Source organism: Colletotrichum aenigma, assembly GCF_013390185.1.
Source record: "Colletotrichum aenigma strain Cg56 chromosome Unknown KSG_Cg56_contig06, whole genome shotgun sequence".
Taxonomy (NCBI): Eukaryota; Fungi; Ascomycota; class Sordariomycetes; order Glomerellales; family Glomerellaceae; genus Colletotrichum; species Colletotrichum aenigma.
In genome coordinates this window covers 890,672-911,336 of record NW_023500912.1, presented here as the reverse complement: position 1 = coordinate 911,336, position 20,665 = coordinate 890,672, and the positions used below count along the sequence as shown (strand labels likewise).

At 53.2% G+C, this 20,665-nt stretch overlaps 8 protein-coding genes across 8 annotated transcripts; 5 read left to right on the top strand and 3 right to left on the bottom strand.

Moving 5' to 3' along the window:
- Positions 1 to 740: 740 nt before the first annotated feature.
- Positions 741 to 4,004, top strand: CGCA056_v009279 (uncharacterized protein; the record flags this gene model as incomplete). Its single annotated transcript, XM_037324526.1, has 2 exons — positions 741 to 1,060; positions 1,232 to 4,004. 2 exons carry the CDS (start codon positions 741 to 743, stop codon positions 4,002 to 4,004), a joined length of 3,093 nt encoding a protein of 1,030 aa, XP_037177085.1.
- A 236-nt stretch (positions 4,005 to 4,240) lies between these two features.
- On the bottom strand, positions 4,241 to 5,920 carry CGCA056_v009278 (putative amidase; the record flags this gene model as incomplete). Its single annotated transcript, XM_037324525.1, has 1 exon — positions 4,241 to 5,920. One exon carries the CDS (start codon positions 5,918 to 5,920, stop codon positions 4,241 to 4,243), a length of 1,680 nt encoding a protein of 559 aa, XP_037177086.1.
- An 852-nt stretch (positions 5,921 to 6,772) lies between these two features.
- citE-0 (Short chain dehydrogenase citE) lies at positions 6,773 to 7,947 on the top strand (the record flags this gene model as incomplete). Its single annotated transcript, XM_037324524.1, has 4 exons — positions 6,773 to 6,911; positions 6,966 to 7,576; positions 7,642 to 7,717; positions 7,769 to 7,947. 4 exons carry the CDS (start codon positions 6,773 to 6,775, stop codon positions 7,945 to 7,947), a joined length of 1,005 nt encoding a protein of 334 aa, XP_037177080.1.
- A 1,168-nt stretch (positions 7,948 to 9,115) lies between these two features.
- CGCA056_v009276 (uncharacterized protein) lies at positions 9,116 to 10,463 on the top strand (the record flags this gene model as incomplete). Its single annotated transcript, XM_037324523.1, has 2 exons — positions 9,116 to 9,150; positions 9,215 to 10,463. The coding sequence occupies 2 exons, from the start codon at positions 9,116 to 9,118 to the stop codon at positions 10,461 to 10,463; spliced, it is 1,284 nt and encodes a 427-aa protein (XP_037177108.1).
- Positions 10,464 to 12,681: 2,218 nt separating this feature from the next.
- HET-E1-1 (Vegetative incompatibility protein HET-E-1) lies at positions 12,682 to 14,433 on the bottom strand (the record flags this gene model as incomplete). Its single annotated transcript, XM_037324522.1, has 2 exons — positions 12,682 to 13,331; positions 13,452 to 14,433. The coding sequence occupies 2 exons, from the start codon at positions 14,431 to 14,433 to the stop codon at positions 12,682 to 12,684; spliced, it is 1,632 nt and encodes a 543-aa protein (XP_037177081.1).
- Positions 14,434 to 14,761: 328 nt separating this feature from the next.
- On the top strand, positions 14,762 to 15,193 carry CGCA056_v009274 (uncharacterized protein; the record flags this gene model as incomplete). The annotated part of the gene is made up of 2 exons (XM_037324521.1): positions 14,762 to 15,069; positions 15,127 to 15,193. The coding sequence occupies 2 exons, from the start codon at positions 14,762 to 14,764 to the stop codon at positions 15,191 to 15,193; spliced, it is 375 nt and encodes a 124-aa protein (XP_037176995.1).
- A 1,217-nt stretch (positions 15,194 to 16,410) lies between these two features.
- On the top strand, positions 16,411 to 17,048 carry Mkl2 (MKL/myocardin-like protein 2; the record flags this gene model as incomplete). Its single annotated transcript, XM_037324520.1, has 2 exons — positions 16,411 to 16,546; positions 16,825 to 17,048. 2 exons carry the CDS (start codon positions 16,411 to 16,413, stop codon positions 17,046 to 17,048), a joined length of 360 nt encoding a protein of 119 aa, XP_037177082.1.
- Positions 17,049 to 18,521: 1,473 nt separating this feature from the next.
- CGCA056_v009272 (uncharacterized protein) lies at positions 18,522 to 18,797 on the bottom strand (the record flags this gene model as incomplete). The annotated part of the gene is made up of 1 exon (XM_037324519.1): positions 18,522 to 18,797. The coding sequence occupies one exon, from the start codon at positions 18,795 to 18,797 to the stop codon at positions 18,522 to 18,524; it is 276 nt and encodes a 91-aa protein (XP_037177083.1).
- Positions 18,798 to 20,665: the final 1,868 nt, after the last annotated feature.

The following is a 20,665-nucleotide window of genomic DNA, read 5'->3' as shown; positions in this document are numbered from 1 at the left end:
TTACAATTGTGGATCCTATCGAGTGTACAATCGGCCACTGATGTAGAGTGTGTACGCAGTAGGGCGTGGCCTGCCATTTGGCCCCCAAAGCTTCTTATTAGTAGAAAGTATGACCTTATTATGGTGGGCTTCCCCGTACGAGTGGAAGGCTCCGGACAAAATGGGTCCTTACAACGAGCGCCGCTGACATTATTCAAGAGACCCTAGCCCACTATTCATATGAACTTCACGCGTCCGCGGAGAGCGAGGTCCAACCCGCGGAAACTCGATTTCCTTTGTTTTGGTGAAAGTCAGTCCTGACTTCTACCATGACTAAAGACTCCTTCATCCAACGACAAAGTTTGTTTATGCTCATCGGCCTCTGTACACAAGAACATCAAAATACGCAAGTTTCTGCCTTCTGGGAGTGCTCTCGAACGCCGCCTCTAAATTTGACCACGAACGTCACCAGTTGATCAGAAAGAGGAATGGCGCAAGATCCTGCCGTGTCTGACGCACGCATAGTGTGGCGGCGCAGTAGAGAAAATCAATAGTTCGCTCCAACGCGGGACAGAGCCTGATCTGGAATGCAAGCAGAGTGTTCCCAACAGATAGCTGATAACCCCCTTTGCCAGCCTGATCACGCCCCCGACCCCGCTTCCTTTCACGTCAGCTCTCCCTAGTATTTCAAATGGGCATTATCTATCAAGGGAAACGCCCATGGCTTCTCCCACGCAATCTCATAAATCTCATATGCGAAGATGGAGGTAATTGGCGGCGCCACCGCCGTGCTTCAGCTCGTGGTCGCTCTCTCAAAGACAGTTCAAGTTGCCAGCAGCGCGTATCATGACATACGACGCATCGACGACAGAATCGAGGACTTTGAGTCGCAGCTCGAGGCTACCAGGTTTCATCTTAAGTTGCTAGAGAACTGCATCTCCAGCGGGACTTTTGGCGAGCATATCTGTCGGTACGCAGAGCTCGTTCCGGTGATCAAATCATGCGATCGCGCGTACACACGGCTTTCCAACATCTTCATCAAGATACACCGCGATAGATCATGGGCGACCTCCGTGAGGACGTACGCACGTTTTCAGCGTTATGATGACCAAATACATGCGCTCAGAGGGCAGATTGCAACCTGTATAGGGGCACTTCAACTTCCAGTTATAGTACATTCAGGGTCAGTCGTTTGTCTATTCCAGGTTTCAGACTAGACGGCCTTCGTCGCTAATAAGACGATTCGATTTAGGTACAACGCAGCTGCGAGCAATAATCCGCTTACGACGGCAAAGATTCCCTTGCTGGTTGAAGATCTCGCCAAACGAATGCAGGACTTAGAGACGTCGACAACAGAACATCAACAGGAGTTAATGGCCCAAGAATTATACATGAAGCAGGCCAGATCCAAAAAGACCGAATACAGTGATGTCACCGATCAAAGCAGCTCAGAGCCACTGGCGGAGCCGAAGAAAGGGTCACAAACTTCCTTCAGCGCCCGTCAAGCTTCTATGACTACTTTGACATCTTCAGCAAATACTCCCGAACGTCTGTCCCGCGTCAGCAGCACTCTGGTCGGACTCCAGCTAGACGAATCCCTGGATACAAGTGTGCAAGAGACAGCTTCGAGAAAAACGAGTTACTCAGACCTGCAGATTGACATGGAGATGCTCGAAGAAACCCACTCGATGATAATGGCTACCCAAGGACTGTGCGGCAGCATCAAGGACGCAGCCACAACCCTGGATGCAAAATCCATGTTGTCCGGCCCAATGAGCCCTCTGTCCCGGAACACGACAGTCCGCACGAGACGAGGTCCCTACTCTGTTGCTCCCATAGAGGTAGACTTTGGCGAAATGCTCAGTGCCGGCCTGGCTTTCGGCCCATACATACACGGAGATAGGCACAGACAAATCTCAGACTGGGCAATCGACGTCAACGGCGACGATACCAGATCTCTCTCTGACACCGCATCAACTCGAGCTGGAAGCATATCCACTGCGCCAATCTCAGAAGCTACTTCGTTAACATCGAGAGCGACGGGCATCAGCAGCCAAAGCCTCGCCGACGAGCTCAACCAACGACGAATCAAGCACGCCGAGCAGATGATTGCGAGCAGTCAATTCTCCAAGGCTATTCCACATCTTGTTAGAGTGCTTGATGGCCAGCCTGGTTCTGAAAAGGATCCTCGTCTGATTCGGATGCTTGCTAAAGCTCTCGGTGAAACGGACCCCAACAGCAAAGACGCTGAGATTCTATGCAAAAGGTATCCCAGTCTTGTGCTCCATCTCGACGCTCAACGCCTAGTTCAGGCCGAAATACTACTCGCAGAACCGAACCTTGGCGGGGTGGTTCGCTTACTTCAATCTTATGGGACGACTCAAGCTGAGGGTTTTGCATATGACGATGTCAACATCAACATCCGGCTGATCTTATCCACTGCGTTCGTACAACTTAGCCAAGCGGACGAAGCTCTCCTCATATTAAATCGTCTTTCAAAGAGAGAAGAGCTCGACCCAGCACAGACGAGCGACGTCCATCGTCTGCTCGCTGAGACGTACGCCCTCAAGTCGGACCTTGACCATGCAAAGTCTCACTGCATGCAAGCTATCGAGCTGAACATGGAGGTTCGCGGCCGTGACGACGAGAGAACTCTGGCCTGTTTGTCGCTCATGGTTGATGTTTGTCGCAAGACAATGGACCCGGATGAAGATATCTGGAAGGATATGTTGCCGGAGGGGCCCGAGAGAACCGTCAGGGCTTCAGCGTCCATTGGCGAAATCTCGGTGAGCTCCTCCGATCCCGCTCAGAGACTTCACGCATTGTACCGAGACATGCTTGAAATGGCCGCCAATGACGTGGGAGCAGCGGCTGATCTCGGCACTGACTTTCTACGAAAGAACTACTACGTCGATGCGCTCTCTGCCAAATGGTACCCAAATCAGCCCAAAAAGGCTTGTCAAATCTGCTTTGACTGTGTTCGAAGGAACATCATTGAGATGGTCAACATTAAAGCTCTACCCCTGACTCCTCAGACCCCGGATATGCTCTGCACCTTCCATCAGAAACCTGCCGATATCTGGACCGAGTTTAAAGTATTCAGTGGCTCTTACTTGCCTTGCTATTCACTGTTGTCCTTCTTTTCCATTGCAGATCCTGTACCCAGTCAATGGCCAGGGAGAGACGAGACATCTGGCTGCGTGAAAGAGATTGAATTCCTGCTCACGCTCGGAGTTCCCCATGACAGAATGCTCGGCGCTTTGATCAACACGCCCGACCAGTTATTCGTGCCGCAGAGGAGTGCAGATCAATCTGATCAGGCCAGGCGTATTGTACGAACACCGTTGTGGATGGCTGCAGCCTTTGGTCAGAAGGCGGTCGTTGAGTTCATCCTATCCCTTGATGTCACGGATCTAAGTCAGCTGTCGTGTGACGGGTTGCTTGCGTTCCCGCCGTGCAATCCTCAAGGCCGGGAGATCGTCTCCAAAATCAACACTTCCGTGACCACTCTTATTAACAAGGCCTCACAAAAACAAGCTCTACAACTGTTGAGAGCGGCGCACGGCATGTGGAGGTACAACAGATTGCCAGTATACGAAGCGCTTCTTGAAAAGGGGGGTCCTGGGGCAGCCGACCAGCCCATGCAACTTCCAAACAACAAACGGTCGAGCACTTCGCTTTTTGGTGTTTTCCGGGGATCTAAGTCACATGATTCGGATGAACTGTTACTGCCACCAGTGTGCAGTGTCGTAAGAACCTGGGTTGACGGGTCCGTCTCAAGATTCGAGCCCCTAGCAGTACTCCAGGTTCTCAAGAAGCATGGAGCAGACTTCAGAGCTACAGACGAAAAGGGGCGTACGGCATTTGACTTTGCACTCCGAGAGGCCAAGAAGTGTTTGAGAGAAAGTGTCGTCTCAGGGTTGAAATATCTTGATGATAACCCACCGCTTTTGAAGGCGTCTGGCATGAGCTCGGTGGCACTGAGTCATATCAAAGTGGTGCAATATCTTCGTTCTGCTTTATAGATCGTTTTACAGTCGTTTTAGACTAAGCTTACTGGGTGGATTTGAAGTTGCTGGTGGATACCCCATGCACTTGTTTTCTCATTTGTGTGTAGATATAATACATATATGCGGATTTGATAATTGGTTACGTTTCCTTACCTTATTTAAATACCGGGATTTTGCACGTCCTCTGGTATCAAATTCTTGTAAAGACCTACCGATCACCTGGGTGATCACCCAAAGAGTAGATCCTTCCTCTACACCAGATCCAGCCGATTCGTTCGCCATTCCCTTGATTGTACAATATCCCCTAACTCAGCTTTTGGCTGGATGTATGGCTTGATCGCAGTTCGAGCTTTGGTCCTCTGCTCGAAAGCATATGCCATACTTATCAAATTCTCCTCACTGAACGCTGCTCCAGCAAACCCAATACCGAAAGGCAAGTTCGGTGCTAGAACATCAAGATTGCCGAAGTCATCCTTCACAATTGGTGTGTCATCCGGGTGCCGTCCGAAAGGAACAGTTATAACCGGCGTGCCTAGGAGCGCGGCGGGACCCAGGACATATCTCGTTGGAAGTACCAGGGCGTCCAGCGAATGGTTCTTCAAAGCCCCGGCGTACCCCAGTGGACCAGCAAGATACTGTCTCTCGGTGTAAAGCTCCCAGAAGAGGGGATCAGTGTTGCGAACGCCTCTGACAAGTTCTCTGTCCCAGACTTCAGTATTGTGTACCGGATAGCCTTCACGTGGATCGCCTTGCGTCCAGTTTCGAAGTTCGGCGACCGTGGTGATGTTGAAAGGGTTGTATGTGAGCTTCGCAAAGTATTCCTCGAGGTTTACGAGGAAGTCTGCGCCCATAACCTGGCTGGACAGATTGAGCAGACGTGTAACATGGTCACCCACGGGAAGCCATACGTCGTCAATAATTTCAGCCCCAGCAGATCTCAGAATGTCCACTGCAGAGTCGAAGACTGAGATGGAGTAGTTGGTGTTTGGCAAAGGGGTGTCTTTGAACAGATGCTTCGGAATACCTATTCGTTTCCTCTGGAGGCCTGATTCGACACAAGCTGCAGCGTAGTCTGGCGTCTCTGTGAACGGTATAGCTGAAGTGTAGTTGTCTCGAGGATCCGGCCCTGTGATAGCTGCTAGTAAATGCGCAGCATCTTTCACTGTTCGAGCCATTGGACCAACTACATCCTGATGCTCAGTAATTGGTATGACGAGGTGCCGTGAGACCAGACCGAGAGTAGGCTTGATCCCCACAAGATTCGAGACATCGCAAGGCATAGTAATCGATCCCAGAGTCTCCGTTCCAAGTGAAGCCCACGCAAGACCGATTGAAGATGCGATACCACTTCCTGAGGAGGACTCCAGCGGGTCTTGGTTTGGATAGTATGCCCCGATCGGCTGGCCTTCTCGAGCAGACCATCCCGCGCTGGAGTTGGTACCCCGACAAGTCGCCCATTGAGCCATGGTGGCCTTGCCAAGAATGACCGCACCGGCTCTGCGAAGCTTGGACGCCACAGCACTATCTTCGCCGACTCTTGCGCCGACGAGCGCGAAAGAGCCAGCAGTGTTATTCATCTTGTCGTTGGTCGCAATGTTGTCCTTCAGGAGAACTGGGATGCCGTGCAGAGGTCCAAGAAGAGGTCCGCCTTGCGCCCGAGCTTGGTCTAAAGAAGCAGCGATGGAGACCGCGTCAGGGTTGATCTCGGCGATGGCGCGGAGGTCATCGTTCACCTCATCAATGCGAGCGACGTAAGCATTCACCAAGTCAACGCTAGTGAAGAGGCCGCTGTCGAGCCCTTGGCGTAGATCATCTAGAGTTGCGTCTAGAAGGGGCGGGAAATTGTAAGTTGAAGGCTCGCGGCAGAATGAAGCTGCATACACGGAACACAAGAGGCGTGAGACGGCCTTGGCAAACCAAGATGATGCCATGCTGTTGGCGTTTTGAGTGCAACTGATGTGAGATTTGGTCTCACGAACCACTAACGCACTCCAATGTCAGAAAACGCTCTCGTGGCGCAGGTGTAGCCGCGATATAATTGACGCGTTCTTCTGGGCTGATATCAGCCTCAAATAGGGTCGGAGGATTGCAACCCCGGTCAGCAATCTCGTGTTATCCAGCAAGGGGATTCGTGCGATTAGTGGGGTGTTTGTCTCACTTGCATATGAATGTAGCTGCCTCATCTAGCTAGAGCGTTGAACAGCGGAATCTTGATAAGCTGCCGGAGATCAAAATACAACCCTGAGAGCCGCCGATGGGCACTCGGTATGCATGTTCGGAGGAAACCCCGGATTCAGTGGGGCTCTTCTCGGACCAGCCCCGGATTCACGGTTACAGTCCATGCACTCTGATCGGCAGCAACCCGGCTTGCCCGGCACTCACCGCTTTTCACCGGATGATATTGGGACTGCCACAATTGATTATGGTATTATGAGCATCCTCTGCACAAGCGATATGCGCCCCGCTGACCAAGAAGAGTCAGCGGCCAGCTCCACAGTGTATTCGCTGGCAATGGCTGAGCGGCTGGATGCGCTCGCTTACGCCCATCCTGGGGTGGTAAGCAAGCCCAACAGCGCGGTCATGAAAACCTCGTGTCGTTTTCCATTTAAAATACCATTGCCCAATTTCAGATGCGTTTTGCAAAGAAAGGGTCTGCCACCTTACGGATTGGTTTGAGGCGTGATACAAAGCGCCCGCTAAGCTCGAGCGCTTCCCGCCCCTGACGCGTGGGGAAGTCCGGCATTCCGATACTAGCGCCCGCAGAAGGTTCGCAATCGGCCAAGATGTTGAACCAAATCTACAACTTCTTCCTGAAAGAAGACGTCGAAACAGAGATCAAACGAACGCTCGTTCAACTGAACCTGACTCCACTCATGGCGGAAAACACTCCCGCGGGGCCCACCGGTCTCCCTCCTCGCAAGGGTATGCTTCTAGACCTCGTCTCCGATCTAGCTCAATCGATCTGACAGCCTGCAGTTGACACATTCACCGGAGATGTGATTCATCACGACACGTACCCAGAGATCAACCCACTCACTTCATCAGACTGCTCCGGGAAAGCGGTCCTCATCACGGGTGCTAGCAAGGGACTGGGCAGAGCCATTGCGATTGGCTACGCTGAAGCCGGCGCATCTCATATCGCTGTAGCAGCTCGATCAGACGTCTCTTCCACCGTCACGGCCGTCCGTGAAGCGGCAAAGAACGCTGGGCGAGATGAGCCAACAGTGTTTGCCCTCGAGATGGACGTCAGCGACATGGCCAGCGTAAGAGCGGCAGCGGAGAGGCTAACAACCGAATGGAGGCGGCTGGACATCTTGGTCAACAACGCCGGTTACATGGCCCCATTCAACTTGCTGCTGGACACGGATGACGACGAGTACATGAAAGCCTGGGATGTGAACTACTGGGGCACATACAGAGTCACCAAAGCATTCTTGCCTTTAATGCTCAAGGGCGGCGACAAGACGATTGTCAACATGTCTTCAGTCGCGGCGCACTTCATGGGGGCTGGCGGAGGTGCATACCATGTGTCAAAGTTCGCCCTCATCCGCTTCACCGAGTTTGTTCAGGATGAGTATGGTGATCAGGTACGGCTCATGCAGCCCGAGTCTGCGTCATACCTTACGGTCGAAACTGATGGTGCAACTGGTAGGGGGTTCTCGCATTCTCCATCCACCCTGGTGGTATTCCGACTGATTTATCGTCAAACCTACCCGAAAAACTACAGTGTAAAAAGTTCGAATCTCTATTCTTAACAAAAAATGCTGACGTCCGAGTAGTCAGGATGACCGATACCCCAGAGCTAGCTGCCCATTCCATTCCCTATCTTACCAGTAAGAAGAGGGAGTGGCTTGGTGGAAGATGGCTCAGCTGCATGTGGGATATGCCAAAGCTGATGACTATGGAGAAAGAGATTGTGGAGAATAATCTGTTGAAGTTCAAGTGCATGGGCCTGTAAAAGAAGGCTCAGTCAAGTTGGATGTTGGTATTTGAGGGGCGCATGAAGTAACAGGAAGCTTTTGACGATGTCCAAATTTAAATGAAATGACACCAGTCCTCCATGGGATTGGATTATTGATCCTACGACAGGCGTGGTTCTTAGCACACTTGACTGCAGTTTGCATCGTGCAATCGAACTGTATTGAGCCTACTCAAAAGACCCGATATTAGTTGGGCATTTCAGCATTGTCTCGCTTGGCTGCATGTCATACTAGACAGCCGAGCCGCAGTGCCGTCTGGGCCTTGGCAAGGCATTCAAAAACAACATCAGGCTGCGTGCGGCTTTCCCCACATCAGCCGCTCACGAGCATCCTTAGCAAACATTGCAAAGATTTGGAGTCCCGAGTGTTCAAAGCTTTCCGTCCCTCATAATCGTGTACAATCGGCATGTTCCGATCAAAAGGCCGGACTCACGATGTGCAGGGCTCTAGGCGTGAGCGAGGGATTTTTACCCTACCAGCCGGCCCACGGTGGCAGCGAGATGCACGATTGCCCGGTATCTTCCCGCCTTCGACTGCTTCATATCCACCCGGAACCAAGACTAATGTCATGACCTTCAAAGGGAATGAAACTACCAGCGAATCCCAGCATGCGGCAGGACCTACCGGACAGCCAGGGCAAGAACCACCTGCCACAGACGAGCGATTTTGGGTTCGGTGTCTAAGAATGGTCTTTGTGACTTTCATTTACAAGCCGATCAAATCGTTGTTATGGATCATGAAACCTCTCGTGGTTTATGTTCTTGAGCTGCTCGAAAGTTTCAGCTCGGTTGCAGCGGCACCGCTTGCCATTTTCATGATGGCTTGGGTCTTTATCGGGCTTCCCTGGTTGATAAGCACCGGCGTGCTTTAACATGTTACGGGTATTTTGAGTCATTACGAGGTTTATAGAATATCTCAAGCTGTCAAGACGTCTTAGTTCTTTGGCTTCGGCCAGTCCTACGTTGATATTTGCTAATCAATCATCGAACTCGCGTACAATCGAAGAAATCAAAATTTGAGACTGGGCCTCTAAGCCCCCTATTAATGACATGCGAATTTTAAAAACGGTGTGATTTTATTTTGGAGTTCGAATTGAAGAGATTCCTTGCCAATTCAGCCTGCATATTACAAACCTGCAACATCACAATGGCTGCAAAGTCAACAGGCTTGAAGCCAGTCTGGTGTTTTTCCTGGGACTGTCCCAAAATGAGACACGAACGGTTCAATCCGGACTGTAGTGATTAGCACCTCGAGAGTCGAGTACTCGTCCTTGGCAGGTGTTCCAGTCCACTATGCTGGAACTGGAAACGCAACTTTCTCTCTGGAGTCGAGTTACATCCGCCTCGTGTGCCCAAACGCTACTAAGTTCCCCGCTTCGGATATTGCTAAGGGCACCGCAAACAGAACGGCCAAGGCCAACGTGACGACAGATTACATGACGGAGGAATACCCTAATGGAACATGGCGAGGATACGACTACCAACGAGGGTCCGGAGGCTACACCTCAACTCAATGGGGAATTGCTATCGACAGGTTCGTTGACCTGTACTGGATAACCCATGGAAAGGAGGGACAGGGATGGGACTGGGTGCCAGCATATCAGGATGCTGGCAGCCTGGCTATGTTCTCCAACGAAACCGGAATCGACGCAGGTCCGACGAAATTTCTGCTCCGAATGGCTCTGGCGCAACCTCAAATCACCAAGAAGAATCGCGACAACCTAGAGATCAGTTGCGACATCACCCAGAAGTACGTTGAATCTCGCGTCAGCTGCTCGTTTCTAGCGGGCCAGCGATCTTGCCGAGTCATCGAGCAGCGATTGTCACAAAAGACCCATGCGCCCGAGCAAATCACCCAACTATCTTTCCCTCGATCGTTCGACTTCTTCGCCGGAGAGATGCCCGTTGCCACAGGCCGAGATATGACTGGCTTCATCGATCCGACTTTGTACTATCTCAAAGACCCGACCTACGAAAACATCTCTTCTGGCACGGCAGTCTTGATGGACGAGCTCGACACCTCGAAAGTCGGCGCACGCTTTGGACAGCTGCTTAACACGTATCTGACCCTTAGCCAAGTTTCCAGCACGATTGCCAACACCAGCGCCGAAGCGGATGCCGTTTTCCAGCCCAACGTCACCTTCACCGGGGAATCATCGACCCTGCTGGAGACATTCGTCATCTCAAAGCTGTGGATATCACTTTGCTTGCTGTCTGCCGTCGTTCTTCTTGCGGGAGGCATTCTCAGCGTCGTGTTCATCCACTTGACCCACGGCCCTGAGATTCTCGGCTACGTCTCTACGACGATCCGGAACTCGAAGTACATTGATCTGCCGTCAAGTACAACTTGGCTGGATGGCTCGGAACTGACCAATGAGCTGAAGAAGTTGAGGATAAGGTACGGGTTCATTCGCGACGAGTCGCGGCAGCCGGTTATGGCCGTCGGCCATGAAGAGGAAACTGCTCGGATCAAAGATGTTCTAGCTAGGAAGTAGATGATGGAGAAATGATATGATTATGGCAACTACGATGAACTTGGGTTTCCTTCAAGTGAAAGTGATTCTCATCCCAAAAGCTGCATGGCTCCTCCTGCGTTTGGTCTTTGAGACTCGATGTGGGAAGGCAGTCCCGGCTTCACAAGTCGACATCGGGGAAAGAACTATTGGTGCCTCGAAGGACGGCATCTATCTTGAGCGCGTGACTATTACTTGCCCATTTTCAACGTCATTCTTCATCCCCCCCAAACGTCAACAAGTCCTCAACGAACATCAGCAAGTCTTCGCCAAAGCATCAACAACTCTAACCAACGCTGCGTCACCACATTATTTCCCCTGACATTCTCCATACCGCATCAGCATCATCTCGTTTTATTGACAGAAGAACATCTCAAAATGTCTCCTGGCGCCTCCAGCTCCGAACTGGATGGCACGAATGGGCCGCCTGATTCTTCTCAGTCACATCAGCTTACCTCGTCCTCCGACTTGGAGGGTTCGCCAGCTCCAGTCGATGCTCAACAATCCACCTCCCAGCAAACGGGCGCGAGTGAACCTCTCGCTGCACCACGGCCCGTTCGATTGTCATACGCTGAGGTCCTTAGGTACCAGCCTGCTTCGTCTTCTCCTCCAGCAAGATCAAGTTCCGAGCTACCGAACAGCAGACTTCCTGGTTCGCCTGTAGCAGTTCTTCGGTCGTCGCCACCGATAGCTCAGGGTCGAACATTTCGGCTTGCACCTATGATGAAGTCATCTCCACTTCTGAACGGCACGACCAGATCTCCCAGCTTGAGCAATCAATCTCCTGTGCTTCTTCTTCCTCAGAGATCAACTCCCGATCCAGCGGGCCTCAGACCTCCTGGCCCTCCCCGGCCAGCACGTCTGACGTCTCCGTCGAGCTTCAGCAGTGATGCAGGCCAGTTTCCCCCTCTCCAAACGTCAATTATCGGACAGACGGGCGAGAGTAGGCCTTCGGAGGCGCCCCAGCTAGCATGCCGTGGCTCTTCTTCCGAGCTACCGACCTTTGCTGGTGCTCACACATCGACTCGTGCCACCACAAATGACAACGTACCGATCCCCCCGGCCCAAAATAATGCAGCACAGGAGACACCTGCGCCGAACCCGCCGGGGACTTCACAGGACGCTATGGACTGGACTCCTGACGTTGACGTTACGGTCGACGGCACCAGCCGCTCGGGAACAGGAGATGCACAACAGCCGACCCAAACACAGCAACGCCAGGACGGTTCACAGATGTGTTCTACGCCTCCACCACCTCATTCTGTTTCAAGATCTCGTTCTCCGCGCGCGAGAAATCAAACAGGTTTCCGAAGCCGCGAGGATAGTGCACAGTATGTGTCACTTCCAAGCTTGCGGCCATTGATTGACTAACATCAATCACCTAGGAACAGCGGTGCTCTCCGAGGGGGCCCTTCCGTTCAACCAACTCAGGGTAATATCCCGCCACGCAATATTCCTGGGGCTACTTCAGCAGTGCCTACAGTTCAGGCACATGCCTCCTCGAGTAATGATTTTACAGTACCGTCAGATCTGCCTCAACTGAGGCCAGAGACCATCTGGAGAGACGAACTTGACGGTAAGTCCATGGAGATAGACCGCTCGCCACATCCCTCAAATGACGGGAGTTCAGCTAGCCCCTCGGTGCCGGAGCGAATTCATGGATCTTCATCTGAGAATATACTCAACGATGACTCAGTCACCCCTCAGTCTAGTGCCGACGATGACCTTGCCGATCCTAGCTTCCATGCAAGCTCTGCATTCGAAGACCTCACGCAAAACACTCCATTGGAGCACGACACACGACCGGAAGACCCCCCCAGAGATAGCTGGCCATCTTGGCCGCAGAGTAGACAAAGCATGCCCCTCCCCCATCCCAGCTCTATCCTATTGTCTGAGGGACAACAAACCCTTTCTCTGCCTCACGAACCACTGCAGACAGTGTCTTCGATAGCCCAGCCTCAAACGAACACGGGGCTTGAGGAAGATCTCGGGGATTTTGACGTTGAGCCCGAGTCATCCAGTTCCGAGTCGCCTTAGATGCAGTCGCTTGGTCTAGTTTAAAAAAGGAATGGGTTGTTTAGAGCGCGGATTATTACGAATGATGGAGCGGTTAACCATTAGCCCAGCGTCACATGCAGAAATAGATGTTTACTTGCGACGAGACTGCTTAATGCCTACTGCCGTGATCTGAGAACCACTATCATCTGCGAGAAAGCGATTTGATCCTAAGGACAAGCACCGGGATGCCTCTTGACATCTTAATGGCAGCCATCAGTACATACTGGTCACCTGGGAGTTTCTTTGCGCACCGGTCCGACCACGGACCCGCGCCGACCAACTGGGAAACCGACGACCATCTCCGAGCCTCATCCTCGGTCTGGAGACCATTCTGAGAAATATCGTTGTCGATTCCTGTAGAATGGGAGCTAATCATCTCCCAAATCGAAGCTTGAGCATCCTCGTTTGTATTGATGAAGCAGCCCAGGCGGTCTTCTCCCGGAACTTCTTTGACGGCAACGGTGACCTTGCTGCTGTAAATATGAGGGGACTCACGGTGCGTCACCGAACATTGCAGAACGACTTGGTGCGCGTGCGACTCGGGGAGCCTGAAAACGTCGAGCCCATCATCCTCTGCCTCCAGTCCTAGGAAAGTGCCGGGCGGGATTGTTGACCTGCAAATTCCAATCCGTAACGGATCGTTGTCCTCCAGCGAGACGGTGAACATGTCCAGTCCCCTGAAATCCTCTTCGACTTGTTGGTGCGATATCTTCAAGTACATCGGAAGCGGGTCGTCAAAGCAGATTTCGGCCCGTGGGACGTAGTAGATGTAGGGCAAGCTCAGTCTGGACACTGACAAATTAATATTGGGTTGGACATTCTGCACCTCAATGCAGAGAAATCCATTCAGCAATCCTCGGGCGCCATCGAAACTTTCCACAATCATGCACTTTGGCCACAATAAGCACCTACGTCCTCCGTTGACCAGGGTTCTCGGCAGTTGGACATGTAAACCGCGGCTAGTGATGGTGGGGGGCGTATTTAGGAGCATATCACGGCGCCAACTGATGTCCGCCGACCAAGGCTGTAACGTGATCACGTATTTCCACCTCCAAGTCACTAGAAAACCAACTCTGTGGCCCTGGAGATCGACCATCTTGATATCCTTGAAAGCACTGGGTGCCGTTGCCAGAACGCCGCATGTGGTCGTCTGTCGGGAAAAGCCTGTCCACAGCAGAATGCTGAGGTCCTCTGATGTGCGGAGAATCTCCTGCTGAAGGCGGATGAACGACTGCGAGCCTTCTCCGTAGAGCAGAGGCATATGTATGCCGAAGATGCCCAGGAGACAATAAGCAAGGTCCTCCTGCCTGGTGGTTTTCCTATTTGAAGCCCAAGACATACGTTCTCCGGTGGGAATAACGGTATGGATGGTTGTTCCGTCTAATATGTCGCGCCGAATACCCGTCTTGTCGTGTAGCAAGTCGAGCAAAGACACCTTGGTGCCGATTTCTTCCCAGTTCTGGTCGTAAAATTCCATAGCCCTGGGAGCTATAAGCTCTTGAAGAGTCCATCCTCGGGTAAACCATTTGACACTATGAAATTGTCGGCGATCGACATCCCCCGGATATTGAGATGGTAAATCGCTCAGGTAGACGTAGCAAACTCTGGCCTGCCGATACCATCGAAACATGGAGTTGATGGCCTCGGAGAGCTCGGCGCTCGATGTCTTGTCAATGCAGCACGTGTCTAGCCAAGCCCAGTCAAAACCGTCGCGACGGGCCTGTGCACAGCATGCCTCAATCTTCTTGAACCCTTTTTTGGACCGCCCAGCAGTGGTTGACAAGTCCTGGAGACTCACTTCGTCATTTTCCCAGGTGTGAGAGAGGATGGCGTATGGAGGAACGTCGCCGATGAACTCATTGAGATCGAGCGTCGTGGTGTGAAGAAGCCTCATGTTGTCTCGCTCTCAAGAATCGGCTCGCCGGTCATGCGCCCACTTGGCTGTGGATGTTGAAAGCTGACAATCAGGCTAGCGGTTGGGATCAGTGGGAAAGCGAAGCACCCCCATTGGTAGCCAAGATGAACGGATTTGTCGCGCATCTTGCTGCATCTGTCATTGGCCACAGGCGGCTGCATCATCAGTAGCGGTTCAGATAGAGCTGGATGACAGCCTGATGGAAAGTCAGCAGAAGCTTGTCTGTCAGATTATCCGTAAGCAACCAAGTTTCCCTGGATCACAGCATCACAGAAGTAAGCAAAACACAGTTGAAGCATCATTCACCATGGCGTCCCTCCAAGCATCGACGTGGCGGACTCTTGGCCTGTCTGTCGCAGCAAGCTACGCGGCCCTCGGGGCATTGGACGTCCTCCTCCCGTACCGGGCGGGGTATGAATTCTTCGGGCTCCCGCCGTCGGACGCGGTAGGGCGACTGGTGCCGCTCCTCGGTGTACGGGACCTGGCAATCGCAGCAGCGCTGTTCGCACTCGCGCGGCAGGGCAAGGGTCCGGAGATGGGAACGGTGATCCTCGCTGGTACGATTCTCTGCGTCTGGGACGCCGTGGCCATTTGGCAAGCAAAAGGGCCGAAGTTGTGAGTAGCTTGGCTAGCGAAATGAGACCGGGCTCGCTGACATGATGACACTCGCAGAGGCGGAACCATCGCGGCCGGGGTGGTTGTCGTGACGGCCATCGGCATTGGACTGGTGCGGTCATGAGACGAGGCAGCCAGGGGATGGGTAGCGCAGCGCAAAGTGAAGGGGCAATTCGGTCCTCATGATCCCATCACCGAGGCTGCGCGTCTGTGGTTTCTCCCAGGGTCCTGCAGCTGGGTTGAGGCGAGCTTGGTGGCATGACGGGTGGAGGAACGAGATTGGCGTGGGCGAGCTAGGTTCCGTGGTTCCTTAGGCGTGTGTGGCTTTTGGGGGTCTCCCGTGCGCCAGACGTCATCCGTCATCAGAGTCATCAGGGGGCGCGCGGGCCGAGAGCTTTGGCAGCTGTCGCATTGGATGTTTCTGAGCTTTCCATGCAGCGGCATCAACGGTCGTTTAAATCGATAAAGGCATTTACCAGACGGTATCAAAGCAGCCGACGTCTCCGAAGTGATGGAGCTGCAACATCAGATGCAAATGGCAAACAAACACATCCCATGGAGAAAGTTCAGCAAATGAGAGCTTGCCATGACAACTTCCCCCAATCATGGAGCTCAGGATCCTCAGGCACAAAGTGCAGCTTCGGGCAGGGACCGGGCAGGGCAGGCACTAGAGGCAGGCACTGCTTGCCGTGTGGTGATGCAATAGGGAGGGGCAGTCACTGCCTGCACGGGTGCGCTTTCCCCAGGCTCAAGGGTCACGGGCGGGGTAGAACCAGGTCTTATGCAGCAGCTGCGGCCAAACAGCTTCCCTTCTCTGCGCGAAAGTGTCTCCCGACCCCCAGCGAAGTGAGTGACAGACCACATTCTCAACCTGCTGGACTGGCTTCTACCTATCGAAGCTCTCCGTCCCATGTGCCTTGTGCCTGAGCCAGCAAGCGCCCATTGCCATACCAACCTGCCTGCTTTACTTGCTGGCTTGATTGTTGCTTTCCAGACTGAAGCGAGGTGGCTGACGTCCGAACGAGTACAAAACACCACCACCTCCCATTCAGCCCCTCTCTCCTCCCGCCTACATCAACAACATCGACACTACAACCCATACCCATCGCGAACCAAACTTGCACTTGCAACCAACCGGATATCCTGAATCATACAGCTTGTCCAGTCCACGAAAGCAAGGCGGAAGAAGCTTTTGCACATCTCAATACCACTGAAAAACAAGGCGAGACATCCCTCGACCAAGCGACAGTTCGCCCCATTCGACCGCAGATACGAACCCAGAACCAAAGGTCCAAACAACCAAGAGCCATCATAACTACCCCGGCAAAGCACCAATCCACCATGGCCGAAGACAGCACCAACAACACGCAGCAACCCGCCGTCGACGAGACCCCCATCTCGCCCTCTCGCGGCGACCGCAAGAACTCCCTTGAGGCACACCTCCAACACCGTCCCGACCGGGCGGAACTCGTCGAGAGTGAGTCTCGCCCCTCACCCAATCCCTCGCAATTCGCCTCCTTTGCCTCACGGCCTCACTTCCCTGTTTTCCCCTTTTTCGAACTACCATCGGACCCCTGCAACCACTCTTCCCTCCAAACCCCACCACCCGTCTGCCCGCCTCACCCGCCGATCCCAACCACTAAACCCAGAGCATCCACCCGCCGGCGCATCATGAACATCACCCCATGATATCCCCAACTGGCAAACCCTTGAGCATCGTGACCACAGTGAGACTGACCAGAACCCGCCTCGCAGAGAACATCCTTCCCGCATCCAACGCCGCGCCGTCTTTGATCGCCAACCAGAAGGAGCTCGAGATGCACATGCGCGCAGACTCCCTCAACGACAAGCTCTCCCACCGTCCCGATCCCCAGGAGCTCGTCAAGGAGGGCGTGCTCAAGGAGGACCCGCGCACCGCTGACGATAAGTACGCCGAGGCCATCGAGGACGAGTACGCCAAGCGCGAGGGTGGTGCTTAAAAACGTCCCATTCACAGCCTCATCATGCTCCCCATGAATTGGGGCGGACGGAATTGATTGTGGAGAAGTGAACCCGGCACTCTTGCGATTGCGATGCGACGTCAACGAGCCGCTGCGGATGACTTGCAATACGATGTAGGATCAATCGCACTTTGCAGTTTACATGTGGAGGCGGACGGGTCCCTTGTTTTCCTTGATGAGATATGAATAAACATCCAAACCGAATCACACCCAAAAACAGGTCGAATTGACGCTGGAACCAGGCAATGCGGGACGTCTTTTTCCTTGCAGATGGGTATCCTTAGCTAACTGATCTACTTGTTTCCCAAAATATCACAAAAAACAATAATCACTGCACTCAATCACGAACAAACATACTCGCGCCATCGTCTCCATCAGCCCTATCGTAAATGCTACCATGATGCATACAATCAAGATGCGATGACATTTCAGGGTCCCCATCCCATCCCGTCGTACCCATCCCCATCCGTCTATTCTTGGAACACTCCCGTTCTAGGGTCGTTTACATGTGAGCGAGCCCCTGTCGGATTCGCATGACCTCATCGCCTTGCTCCGAATTACAGAGCCAGTCCATCTATCCCAATGCTCTGCTGCACTTCGGAGCTGTTGTTCCCTGCCTGCCAGGTCAGCGGGCCCAGGCCTGGCGTGGTGGTGTCTCTCCTCTCTCAAAGCCACTCCAGCACTCATAGCTGCCATCTGCCCTTGCATGAAAGTACCATACTGCGGTAATGCAGGGCATCCAACCGCCGCAGCGAATCACCGGCCACCCGGCCGCCCAGCGTTGCAGCGCCCGTACATACCCAGCTCCTCGGGGCATTTATCGCTGCTTGCTCACTGGCAGGGAAAACAAGGAAGGGGACCACTGAGACCTCAAGGGTCCACGGGGCGGAGGACATGTTTTGCAGCAGCCGGATTCTGCACGTCAAACAGGCACGGGACGAGAAAAAGAACGGAGCAAGTCATTTACACGACGGACAGGCATTCACTTTCGAAAATAGTAACTGCAAAACATAATTATGGGACACCGAAAGGGGAAGGAGGTTGAGCAATGGGGGGAAAAAACAATGATTTGTTTGAAACCAGGTGTTGTTGAAGAAGACGCTGTTGGCTGCCAATGCATCGCCCGCGAGCCCCAATCTAATCTAAACAGGCACATATACACACTGCTATGCTATGATGGTACAACAATCTGCAAGTAATCAATCCCGTGCCTCCCTCATGCCCTGTGGCCCCGTCGTCTTGGGCCCCTCCGCGTGCATCTCGCATTATCATCCTTGCCCGTAAAAAATCTCCAAATATTTCTCCGATATTCCATAAATGATACAAGTATGCCGTACATATGTTGTCGCTGCCGCCGATGCCCCCTGATGCCCTAGTCCCTTAACGCCAATGTATGCAAAACAAAAAGGTTATGATGATGATGAACGGTGATGTGGTATCGATGTCGATGGCTCAGGATCGACGGAAGGTGCCGCCGTAGTTTGGTGACGGGGCGCCGTGCTCGTAGCCAGACTGGTTGCGGTTGACCACCGTGACTCTCTTGGATGAGACCTTGCTCGAGGACATGTGGTTCTCGGCGCCGTGGACGCGGTGGTAGACGGGGTCGGCTGGTGAGAGCGAGCGAGGGGTGTAAGAGCCGTTGGAGGATGGGTAAGAGCCCGAGGACGCGGTGTAGGCGCTGCTGATGGAGGGAGCGGCCTGGTGGATGATGACTGGTCTGGAAGACATTTTGTGTGATGTGAGGTTTTGTTTGTAAGGTGTGGTGTTGAGGTTGGTCTCGAGAACGGTGACTTGGTCGAGATGAGAGAGGATGAAGACTCAGTTGAGGAAGATGGCTTTGTGTGGACAGATGTTTGGTTACTTGCTTGGTGAGAAACAAGAGCAGGAAGAGGAGAGAGGCCGAGGGCAGGATAGATATATACTTGGAAGAGGAGGACTGTTTGCAAACACACTTGATGTGGGATGGGATGGGATGCCTCTATCAAGTACACTGGTACGGGGGCATAGCCATCAGCACTTGCCGGAGCCAGGGTCAAGCTGGTCGTGGGTACAGCAGACGGGACCCATCTGGGTTGCTTGCCTGGCCATGCCATGCATCCGGACCATGCCAGGCCAGGCCGGGAGAAAGACAGCCCTGGGGAAAGTCTTGCAGCCGTGTACGCGGCTGAGCACCAAGTGGAAAAGTGGCCAGGAGACAGGATGTGGTGGTCGCTGGCGCTCGGCGACGGACGGGTGAAGGTGGACAGGCAGTGGGGGCGGGTAGCATCATGGAGCCCCCTTGGACCTCGGACCATGAACCTTGGAACCTGGGGCTGACCGTGAGGAAGAAGGGTGTCGCCTTGCTGCTGGGAGTCCTTGGGCAGCTTTGTCATATCCCAGGCCACTGGATGCAGGGACCGTTGGGCACAGGATGAGGGCAAAGGTGGTTAGTCTCTGTTTGTTAACGTCCTGGATCACCGAAGAAGCAGGGAAGAGCGTTGTTGTTTGATGGTGCAGGTGCAGCAGAAAGGGTGGTGTTGCATGGTGGACCCGCCAGCCTGGAAAGGAAACTCTTGCTGGAAAAGTCCTGCCGATGCCTCAGTAACTTTGTCAACTTCGACCCGGACCAACGTCCCGGCGAATGACAGAGCTTCTGCTGCGCGAGAGCAGTGCCCCGGTGGCGAACAACACGGAATGATTGGGCCTGACGACAACTGCAGGGCGCATTCGCCAGGGCGATGATTGACGGACTGCCGCTCTGTTTCGGCCTATTACTGCGGCCTCCAGGTGTGTGTACTTGGTTGTGTCCGTGGTGAACCCTTTGCTTCATGACAGTGGCATTTTACGCCTCCCAAATTAAGCGCCGTTGATAGTGTCATCTTGCTTCGTCATGCGCGCAACGGGAAGCAAGTGCAAATCGTACCAGAAACCCGGAGTGCGTGCCAGCCTGCTTTCATTACGAAGCAGCAACGCGCGTTTATGCAGCCTTGAGCCTGTGGCTGCTCGGCGCCCAGTCTTCTTCAGCTTTGGGGGCTGTTTTTGCAGTGAAAAATGGAAAAAGCTGACAGTCCAGGAGGCCCTCCTCTTCTGTCTGAAGTCTGTCACTGTCTGGACTAGATCAGGCTGCGGCATAATTAGATAGCCTGGGCTGGAGGGAGCATGGGCATGGTTGGCTGCTCCAAGCGCCGTGCAGCAAAAGCTTTGAGGAAAGGCCCCGAATGGTCCGACGTGGGTTGTTTGTGTCCGGTGTCTTCGAAATCCGAAGAACGTCTTCTCTAGAGTGAGAAAGGCCAAATCTGGCATTCCACAAAGTTGAAAATTTTTCTTCTTCTGCTGTCGATGTACGTAGGCTGGCTTAGACCCCGGCGAAGCGACACCATCGCTGCCCAACCTCCTAACCCATGGCCTGATGGTCGATTTTCCTCGGTCGTCGGTGCAATCTTGCTTTTCTGCCCTCTCATCTCAGAGTTTCCACTCAAATTAGACCGCCCGCTGGAGATAAGCAAAAATGTCTGTGTGTGACGGTTTATCTCGCGATACATCTTCTGCCTCATATAGCCCCCTTAGTGAGCCTTACTAAGGGAGTAAGCTATATAACTAGTATAAGCTTTACAAGT